The sequence below is a fragment of the Phaseolus vulgaris genome, chromosome 7, assembly GCF_051622355.1.
Source record: "Phaseolus vulgaris cultivar YP4 chromosome 7, ASM5162235v1, whole genome shotgun sequence".
In the NCBI taxonomy this organism is placed as follows: Eukaryota; Viridiplantae; Streptophyta; class Magnoliopsida; order Fabales; family Fabaceae; genus Phaseolus; species Phaseolus vulgaris.
The window spans coordinates 32,963,058-32,974,666 of record NC_143504.1 but is presented as its reverse complement, the minus strand read 5'-3'; the positions used below and the strand labels follow the sequence as shown (position 1 = coordinate 32,974,666).

General features: G+C 32.1%; 1 protein-coding gene across 1 annotated transcript; it reads left to right on the top strand.

Moving 5' to 3' along the window:
* Positions 1 to 4,031: 4,031 nt before the first annotated feature.
* On the top strand, positions 4,032 to 7,350 carry LOC137817282 (protein SIEVE ELEMENT OCCLUSION B). The gene is made up of 7 exons (XM_068620533.2): positions 4,032 to 4,379; positions 4,508 to 4,564; positions 4,664 to 5,079; positions 5,313 to 5,401; positions 5,496 to 5,644; positions 5,893 to 6,378; positions 6,550 to 7,350. Exons 1-7 carry the CDS (start codon positions 4,167 to 4,169, stop codon positions 7,132 to 7,134), a joined length of 1,995 nt encoding a protein of 664 aa, XP_068476634.2. The 5' UTR covers positions 4,032 to 4,166; the 3' UTR covers positions 7,135 to 7,350.
* The last annotated feature ends 4,259 nt before the right edge of the window (positions 7,351 to 11,609 follow it).

Genomic DNA, 11,609 nt, shown 5'->3' with positions numbered 1-11,609 from the left:
AGATATTTATTGAATTTTAAACAATGTAAAATATACTTTTATGTAACTTAAAATGATATTTTTTGTTTTTAAGTAATTGTAGGCCACTCCTAATAAAGATGTTAGATGGGTTAGTTTTATAAGCTATTACATAATTGTTTATTGTAATTTTTTAATTTTTTGCTTTTATTTTTTAATCATAATTTATGACAATGAGTATTTAAAAAAAAAACATCGTTAATATGAGAATAAAAAGAATCCATCGTCATAATAGAATACTGTGGCAGTTTCTCTTCAGTAATCCTTCTTCCAAGAACCATCAATAAATTCTAAACTATTCATACGACTGTAGCATTTATATGAATGAAACGAAGATTCTGAACTCAATTGAACTCAAACATATCTGTAATTGGAAAATAGTGGAAACAAACTTGAAGAACACAAATAATACAAAAGAGAAAACACATTTTTTATAGAATATTTCTATTGTTAAATCCCTATCTATATAGAAAAGGGTTCTTAATAAAGAAAAAAGAGCAAAGCTTCCTTAAAACGAATTCATTTCCTCTTTAACCTTTCTTATACTTTGAGACATTAGAGAATCAATGAATTTATATAATGCCAAAGCAAGCCTGACCTTAATCAAGAAAAAACAAAAAACAAAATATTCTACCAAAGTTTGAGGTTGTTGGCAATCTTATTTATTTATCCATACTTCCTACTAATAATTTGTAAATATAATTTTCCTTATTACCCTACTTATAGAGAAATTGTACTAAAATTTGATTAAGTGTATTAATTAGTGAATCAATTAGTATTTTTTTTTAAAGATATTTCCATTTACTTACTCTGAAGTCATAGATTATAGTTTCAATATAAATGGATGTGCCTCAGAATTACATTTTCAACTTATCAGTCTCATTGACTTATGTCTAAGGTTGGGGACTGTGAGGTTATGAACCGAATTCAATCATAGGATAAAAACGGTCTTGACACCAATTCCTACAAATAATGAAAAAATCTCTTTTATTTCTCGATTAGGAGCAATAATTTCGAGAATTGGCTGTATATGCGCAAGTGTAATCAATTTGAGAATATAACTAGAAATGAGACCTCATACAAGAAGAAAGAAAGAGAACATTACTCAATATAAAAAGAAAAGGGAGATCTGATAAAGAAATAAACCCAACAAGTGACTGAAAACCATTAGTTAAAGTTCTAGTTGGAAAACTTCTTATGACTATATAATTTAATTAAGTTGATTAAATAAATTTGTTAACAAACATTGTTAAAATTGAGTGAAACTAAAGTATGCTTATAAAAGAAAATTAAAAGATACAATTCAAATAAAAATACCATTATAAAAAATAATTAATCTTAAATGCAAATTTTCAAATTTCATAAATAATAACAAATTAAGTTTAAGCCTATTTGCTATACACTACTATATAATTTTTATTAATTAAATTCAAATTATTTTTTTATATATTTAATGTATATTTTTAAAGATTCATAAAAAGAAAAATATTGGGTAATACTTATAAATTTCTACGATCTCTTTTTCAAATTTCATTTAAATGTTAATTTATCATTATACTATATTCACTTAAAATATTTATATTTTTTTTCAAATTTTTCTCATGATTTTGTTTATTTTATCTTAAGTAATAAATGAAAACACAAATTTTCTTCCAATATGATTAACAAATATTTTTATTGAATATTACATGTATATATTTCATCATCACAAACATAAATTTTTTTATCGGCAAAAAAACTTGTATAAAATGAATACAAGACATGATAACGTACTCACACTTGTAACGGAATCTCTAATCTAAAACAAGTCTATTCTTCCTTACCTTACCTTTAATCTTTTAATCTTTTGTACTCACTCAACTGTTAAGAAAGTGGAAAAAATACGTGAGAGTGATTGAAAAATATTGACATACATTCATTTAAAACTATTTAAAAAAGTATTATTTAAATCAAGTTACTTTTAAAAAAATATAAGTAAAAGTTTTTAACAATTTGGGAATGTTGACTTTTCATAAAATATATTTTAGTCAGGAAAAAACGAAAATTATATATAATTAAGTTGTGAATTAAATAATTAAGTTTTTAACTCTTTCAAATAATAAAACCATTACTTTTTATTTTGTAAAATAAGTTAAATTTTGACTTTAAAAAGTTAATATTTTTTTTTTCATTTTAGAAAAATTAAAATAATATTTTTTCTTATTTTTTATTTTAAAGTTAATAAATAATGTTTATTAAAAAAATAATTACATTTTTAGTCCTAAATATTTTAAGTAGTTATTATTTTTAGTCTCTATATTAAAAAATATTTTAATCCTTTAAAATATATTTTTAGTTTCTAACTATTAAACTTAGAGAACTAAAGTAAGTTTTTCAAACGATTTTTAGTAATGTTTAAAAAATAAAATTACGTTTTACTATTTCTAAGGGACTAGTTTTTTTAATATGAGAAATTAAATAAAATGTTTATTCTAAATTATAGAAAATATAATATAATTAAATTGTAAAAAAAATTATATCCACATGATACTATTTTTTTTTTTTTATCAGCAATGAATAAATAAAATTAAAGGGATACTTCAGGGTATCCCAACCCATATACAGTAACCAGAAGTGGACTTCCTATATCATCCACAAAAGAAGCTCTCCTTTATGGTTAGAGCAGAACAACCTTAAAGTGAGAAAACCATACCCAAAACTATAACCAACAGGTTACTTCAAAGCAACACTCAACTTTACCGAAACTCCCAAGACCGAGGCCACCTACATTCACCTCGCTCCGCGACTACACACATATAGGGAACGCCGTTTCATCGATCGGCGATCATGTTGACAACGCCGCTTCATCGACCGGCGATCATGTTGACAACACCGCTTCATCGACCGGCGATCATGTTGACCTTTGCATACCTTCGACGACCACTGACTACGCACGCATGGAGATCGCCGTTTCATCGACCGGCGATCTCCAAAACCTGCGAACAGGGAATCAAGGTACCAAGAGTCACAACTTTATACCAAAGTACCAGGACTGCTCCATCAAGCTAGTCTAGGGCTTAAGCGCCGTTTGCGATCTTGACCTTCCACCACCTAGCAACAGGTCACCTTTCGTCAGATAGGGCCCTATCCACATAGTGGACATAGTTGACGTTGCCCAGACAAAGTTTTGTTATATTGCAGCTATTCAGAACTCCTTCTACTTTGGTCCCACCCCACATCATCAGCCCAAGCTCTTCGTAGGGGCATCGTCCAGCACCACCTTACACCTACCACCCCAAGAAAATCAGACTGGGCCACCCAAACCCCACTTAGCTTGGCTACTACAACCTCCTACTTATAGCTGGACAAGCAGGGGTTTGGATTTAACATCCAATCTGGAAGGGAGTACGAAAACCTATCCCCTTTGTGCTTCAACCACAGCCACGACCTTAGTTGGGCCTTATATAACACTTCTTCTACATCCACGTGATACTATTAACATGGGAGTAAACCTTTTATAATGCATAATTAAAGAGTTCTATTTAAGTTTTAAATAAGATTAAGCTTTACTTAAACTACCTAAAATTTCAAAAATAAATTATAATAAAATGAACTGAAAGTGTCAAAAGCGAAAGTCTTGTGACCTTCAAATTCACACTCCAAAGACAAAGAATAGCTTCTTCTATTAAAAATAAAAAAGGCAACCCAAAGAAAGATACAAACAAAAAGCAAAGCTTGAAGAGTAAAGATATATGCACATTTATTACTTTTAAATATAGCATTTTCTTCTTCTCTTTCTTCTTATCACATCTTAATATTTATAAAAAAGTTATATTTTATTTTTCTGTAAATATCATTTGGGTGTCGTTTTATATCTTGGGTTTTTATACATATTTTTTCCAAATAACAATAATTCATCTAAAAAAGTAATTACACACCTCATAATTTGCCTCACATTCCTCAAGAATCCTAATCAGTGTAGGGCATATCTAAAAGTCCCCATATCATTCCAACATGTTTCACGCTCATACCATATAGCCCGTTTCAGAAGCAACTAAGTGTTGTGTTTTTCCCCGCTAAACTATGTATATAAATATGGGGAGCAATAGCATCTTCATCACAAGACAAGGTACATAAACTTCCTCAGAAGATATAAATCAGTAATCACCATGGCATTGGCATTGCTCAACTCATCTGCAAGTGCCATCACTCCACAGCAGAAAGACAAGTTCCTCAACCCTTTTGAGCTACAAGACTCTCAGATCCGCTTCAACGTTTATCTCACTCACGTCAATGACGACAAAGAGTACGACGGGGATGTTCTTTTCAACCTTGTGTCAAACATTCTCAACTCCGCCTCAGCTCAAGTTTCAGCAACTGCAGTAATTAGCGTTCACAAATTTATCTATAATTCATCGTTGTTACACGCTAACCTTATCATGCATATGGCTTCATCATGTCTAAACAAATAACACATGTAATTATTTGACTGGGTGGTGTTATGCCACAGGTTTCTGCCACAAGTTTCAAACCAGACTTCCCTACACTGAAGCGGCTTTCTTGTCAGGTTATTAGCATATCATATTATGAGTTTACTTTATGGGTTTTTTTTTTTTTGTGGTGCTGATAATTGATTATGGTGGTAACTGGTATGAACAAGTAATAGATGATAAGCACACGTGGAACTCCAGAATGTGCACACCAAACAACACTCAAGATTCTTCAGCAACTGAGTGGGTTCTCGTGGGATGCGAAGGCGGTCATAGCTCTAGCTGCATTCTCTTTGGAATATGGGGAATTTTGGCGGCTTGATCGGGTTCAAATAGCAGATCAATTTGGGAACTCTTTGAAGCAGCTTAACCAAGTTCAAATTAGCCGAAAGGTCCTTTCAGACATGACTGATCTGGTGACAGTTTTAGGGGAAGTTCTTAACTACATCAATCTTTGGGCAAAATGGTCTTCTATGGATTACGACACAGAGGAAGTGCATTCATTGTTAGCTGCCATGCAAGAGATCCCTCTTGTTGTCTACTGGACAATTGCTTCCATTGTTGCTTCCGTTGGCAACCTCGTCGGTATATCGTAAGTTCTTTTCTAGTTATCTTGGGATTGCAAACTAATTTACATAATCTGGAATTAACAGAGAATGAAGTAAAAATGTGACTCTGCTAAAATATTTCTTATTTATATTTTCTGTATTACATAACTTTAAAACTCTCTTTAAAAATCTCGCCTTGTTTCACTTTAACAAGACACGGTGTCAACTGTAGCAGAATATAAAAATAATTGATTGTACTTAATTTTTTTGGTTTCAGGGAGCATAAATTATCAAACTTTAAAGAGAGGCTTAGTAAGGTTGTGATAAAGTTGAAGTCTCATATGGAAAATGGGAAATGGGAAATAGGTATACACGTGTTTAAGGGGCCTTCTGTTCTTCCAATCCTTTGGAATTTCATCTCAAATACTAATAGGATATTGTCTCCATTTATTTGTTGCAGGGAGGATTCAAGATTTCAAAATCCGTATCGATATTAGATATCCTAAAATTAAAGATGTTGTGGATCTGTTGGATATTCTGATTATTCCTGCTTCTGACGGCGGAACTTCCATACCCAAAATTTTTGAAGACGGCGTCCAAATTAAAAATGTTAGTGCTAAACCACACTTGCAGACTTAACTAGAGTAATAATTATTATTTTATCGATTTTGTTACTTGTTTTTCCTTTAATTTATTTTTGATATTTGAAATTTAGTCTTGAATTTAAAAAGTTCTAAAAAAAAGAGTTTTCATTTAAAATAAACAAATGCATCACCTTCTTGAAAATCCCCTTGAATACGTTAAATCTAAATGATTATGTCCTTTTCATTTTATTTTTTTTGTAATTTACCAAACAGGGTATTGAAGTGTTCAAGCAGAAATACGTGATGGTGTTCATTTCGGGCCTGGACAGCATTGGAGATGAGATTTTGCTTTTGAGTTCCATATATAGGAGATTGCAAGAGCACGCAGGAGAAGAAATAAAAGGTTTCAAGAAAGGTGATTTCAGGATTTTATGGATCCCCATGGTGGATGATTGGAACACCGATAAAATTAAGTGCGAGAAGTTTTATAATTTGAAGAAAAGCATGAAATGGCACGTGTTGGAGTACTTTGAAAAGTTACCAGGATACGAGATAATAGTGGAGAAACTTAAATACGATGGCAGACCCATTGTGACAGTGATCAACCCTCAAGGTCAGATAATGAATGAGAATGCATTGCAGATTATTTTCGAATGGGAGATCGAAGCGTTTCCTTTTAGGCAAATTGACGTTGATGATCTCAACAAAAAATGGAAATGGTTTTGGAATTTATTGGAGAAAACAGATGATAATGTAAAGGTAAGCGCAAATATGGAATTGCACGTAGCATTTGGAAAATTATTCTTACAAGAATCATTAATTGGAAGATACATCTAAATGTTGATAACCATGAATCAAATTGTTAAATTTGCATTTGGTTTACTTTATTATTTTCTTACTAATTTGTTACTTACTTAATATGTTTACCAGCTGTTGGGAAAGAATAATACAAGTTGCGTCTTCATATATGGAGGTAACGAAAGTTGGGTCCAAAACATGAAGAACGCAATTGGAAAAATTGAAAAGCATGAGATCAATAACGTGGACGTTAATATAGAGCGATATCAACTGGGGGAACATAACCCTGACCATGTACCCTCATTTTGGATTGGTCTTGATGGGAAGAAAAAGAATAAGGAGTGTAAGGGAAGAGTGGATTGTGAAATTCAGGAAATTGTGAGAACCTTGCTTTGCCTTAAACAAGATCCATCAGGGTGGGTTGTTCTTAGCAGAGGGCGTAACTTAAAGCTACTGGGTCATGCTGAGCCTATGTATCAAACTGTTGTTGAATTTGAGAAATGGAAAAACACAGTGCTCGAGAAAGAAACCTTTGATGTAGCCTTCAAAGAACATTATGATGTGGTGAAAGAAAGATATGCTAGTCGCCCATATGATCATACTTCAAGTGTTCTAGCAACCATAACTTGCCCAAATACCACTTGTGGACGCGTCATGGAGGTGACATCAATTAATTATAGGTGCTGCCATGGTAGTGCAAACAGTTGCAATTTCTGATTTCACCACAGGCCAACAACTATCTTCCAAAGTCTCCAATGCTTAAACATGGAGTTTCACTGTAACTTTCCTTGTTTACTTCATATGCTTGCATCAAGACAGATGCATTGTTCTCTAGCCACTTTGTTCGCCCTTCAATGGGTTAACTAAATAATGGCTTCTTTTTTGTGTGTGTGGTACTTCATTTCAAATTGAATAAAATTAGTATTTTCATTATATTTGGGAATTACAACCGACTTTCTTCTATTCTAGTTTGCATGTTATAATAAGCGTTATTACCTTAGTAAGAAAATTCAACTTATACATTCAAGTGTATAGGTGAAAGAAAGAGAGATAGAGAAAATGAAAAGAGGTAAAAAAAAAAACTAAAATGGAAAGATAAAATGAAATGAAACATGTGCATGATGTTTAAATTTCTTTTGAAGAAAGTCATTTGCCTGGTAACTATTATATTGAAGCTTAAAGTGAAAATAAAAATGTTTAGAGCTTGGTTTTCTTTCTTTTTATATCTACACATTTAGAGTCCTAGATCTATTCCATTTAATAAAAAAATTCTTACTTAGGTCATGGGATTTTTTAATGGAATATGTTCTAATTAAAGTCTTCAAGAAAATCTTTATATCTAAATGAGAAGAAGAATAACATTGTTATTATCAATAATAATAATCATAATATAACAATAAAATTTGTTTAATACAGTGGTTATATGTAATTTTTTCAGTAGTTGCAGTGACATATAGGCTACGTACGGTAGATGTTTTGTTGTATTGCTATTTGGTTGGTTATTGAGCACAATTTGTGTTGTGATTTGAGACTCTCTTGTAATCATAACTTTGATTATAGTGAAGTTTGATTGACTAGCTTGTGCCCGTGGTTTTTACTTCTAACATTGAGAAAGTTTTTCACATTAAAATTTATGTGTCTTCCTGAAGTGTCTTTTTTGTTGCTGTCAATATTTGTTATTGCTCCTCACATATTCTTGTAAGTTGGGGAAATTATTATCCGCTGCTTATTGCTCTTGTTGAGATATTATTTTTATTGTGTTGAATTTCCCATCAGAGTGGTATCAGAGCTCCTTGGTTGAAGTTATTTGACTGCTTGAATGATGGAGGAAAATACAAATAAGATGGTATGTTTTAACGACACTAACTATCACTTATGGAAGGGAAAAATGAAGGATTTGTTATTTGTGAAGAAATTGCATCTTCCTGTGTTTGCTACTGAAAAGCCAGAAGACAAGACTGGTGAGGAATGGAAGTTTGAGAATAAGTAGGTTTGTGGTTTTAATCGTCAGTATGTTGAAGACAATGTTTATAATCACATTGCTAATGAGAACATGCAAAATCATTGTGGAAGAAGCTTGAGACTTTGTATGCTTCTAGTACAGGAAATAATAAATTATATTTGTTGAATTCCTTGATGAATTTGAGGTACAAGGAGGGGATTTCTATTTCAGATCACTTAAATGACTTTCAAGGGCTCCGAGATCAATTGTCACAAATGGACATCAAATTTGATGATGAAGTGTTGGGATTATGGCTACTGAATACTCTACCAGATTCTTGGGAAACATTTCGAGTTTTAATTACAAACTCATCTCCTGATGGTGTCGTCTCCTTGAAAAATGTTAAGAGTAGTGTTCTTAATGAGGAGATGAGAAGGAAGGCTCATTGTACTTCATCTCATTCCGAGGTACTTGTCACTGAAAATAGGGAAAAAATTCAGAAAAAGGAACCGAAAGGGAGTAAACAGAACAGTAAAAGTAAATCCAAGTCTAGATACAAAAACGTGGAGTGTCTTGTCACAAAAAGAGGGCACATTCAGATAAACTGTTTTCTTTGGAAAAAGGAGAACAAGGATAAGAAAGGGAAGCAAAAGGAGAAACATCATGACAATGATGATCGTGTTACTACTGCTATTTGTGATGATGATCTTATTATTCTCCATGACCATGATTCAGTTAATCTTGTATCAGATGAGAGCATGCGGATAATTGAAAGTGGTGCTACATTGCATGTTACACTAAGGAAGAAGTTCTCCACATTTTACACTTTTGGTGATTTTGGAGTGTTGAAGATGGGTAATGATGGTGTGTCTAAGGTAATTGGTATTGGTGATGTTTGCTTACAAACCAATATGGGAATGCAGTTGTTGCTTAGAGGAGTCAAACATGCTCCAGATATCCGTTTTAATTTGATCTTTGTGCAGATGTTTGATGATAGCGGTTATGAAAATCACTTTGGTTCAGGAAAGTGGAAACTCTCCAGAGGTAATTTAATTGTGGCCAAAGGGGAGAGAATTAGTAAACTGTATTGGAAAAAAGCATTGGTTGCTAAAGAAAGTGTGAATGCCATGGATATGTATACTTCTTTGTGGCACCGAAGGCTTAGTCATATCAGTGAGAAGGGGCTAGATTGTTTAGCTAAAAAAGATGTGCTTCCGGGATTGAAGAGTGCAGAGTTGGAGAAATGTTCTCATTGCATGGCTGGTAAGCAGATCAGAGTATCCTTCAAGAAGCATCCTCCCTTAAAGAAGTCAGAGTTGCTTGAATTGGTGCATTTTGATGTTTGTGGCCCATTGAAGGTAAAGTCATTTACTGGTGCACTTTATTTTGTTACCTTTATTGATGATTGTTCCAAGAAGCTTTGGGTTTATGCTTTGAAGACAAATGACCGAGTTCTAGATAAATTCAAAGAATTTCATGTTTTGGTTGAGAGACAGTCAGGCAAGAAGTGAAATGCATTCGTACTGACAATGGTGGTATAAAATACTAAAGAGAGAAAGTTTCGCCCAACAAATTCTACCCACCACCGATGCTTTGTTCACCGTTGGATCGGGCTGAAATTTTGTCAGCAGTTTCATACTTTGTGTAAATTCAATATGACTGTTCGGATCTTGCAAAAGTTGTTTGAGCATAGAGAAATCCATCTCACACTGCAACAGCGTTCTCGGTGTTTCTATTGAGGACGAAAATTTTCGGATTACTTATGTTGTTTCGTCCACCGTTGGACCGACTGAAATTTGGTCAGTAGATTCATACCTCGTGGTGCTTCAATTGGACCGTTCCAATTGTTCAAAGGTCACCGGAACAATGACATATAGGCCACGTACGGTAGCTGCAGTTTTGTGAAGTTTTAGGTTTCTTGTTCTTTGTTTCATCTCTGTTGTATTGCTATTTGGCTGGTTATTGAACACAGTTTGTGTTGTGATTTGATAATCTCTTGTAACCATAACTTTAATCATAGTGAAATTTGATTGAATGGCTTGTGTCCGTGGTTTTTACTTCACACATTGAGAAGGTTTTCCACGTTAAAATTTATGTGTCTTTCTGAAGTGTGTTTTTTATTGTTGCCAATATTTGTTATTGTTCCTAAAAAATTCTTGCAAGTTGGGAAAATTATTATCCACTGCTTATTGTTGTTGTTGAGATATTATTTTTATTGTGTTGAATTTCCCATCATTTGATTTCCTTTAAAATAAGGGAAGAAACATTTTCGATTATATAGAAATCTCATAGATAGAGTTTACATTTGTGTAAGGTATGCATGACTAACTTTTATGAATATATGAGCAGAGAAAGACATTGTGTGTAGCATGAAATTGTCTAGTTGAATAGAATTGTTAGTATGAGTGCATAACACCTTCACATAAAAAGTGTTATAAAGGTTTTGATATATATTTTTTTTAAATGGGTTAGACACTCCAAATGATCTGTATAATTTAATTATTTTTTCTGAAAAAAAATATCTTTATCGTTATTTCTTGGCCTTAAATATTTGAAACCATGATTTGAGTGGTCCTAGTTTTTAAAAACATTTTATTAATGGCCAGAACAGTTGATTAAAAAGTAATAGATGTGTGAATTTTGATTGCTTGAGTGCTTTACATGTATCAATTGCTATGTCTCTAGTTAAAGAGATTAGTCTTATATCAATTCCTTTTAATGAAATAGTTATATATCTTCTCGATTTACCCTTTAGGGTACAACACCATCAACACCTTTTTACTCCCAAAATGTATCTTTTCAATAAATAATAAAATATGTATTAGAATAAAATATAATTAGATATTATATAATAAATGGTTTAATTTCTTGATATTGTGGATATTTTATATAAATATTTATTTTGTATGTCTAGAAATATCTATGTATACTTTATCAAATAAATTACCATTTAAGAATGTATTATTGTTTTTAACTATTGCATATGTTATTTTTTTCCCGCAATAATAGCTAATAAGACTGTTATAAAAGTAAGATTGAGCTTTTTATTTGTCAAATGAGTTGTTAGAATTGTATTTCAATTTTTTAAAAAATATTTGTAAAGGGATTAAAGACTAAGTCTTAGCGAAATTATAATTTTATGAAAAATGGATTGGGTGAATGAAAGAGTTTTTAGAATCCTTAACCTTTTCAATACTTGTGAATGAGAGTCCAACGACAGAATTCAAACTTAAGAAGCGATTAAGTCATG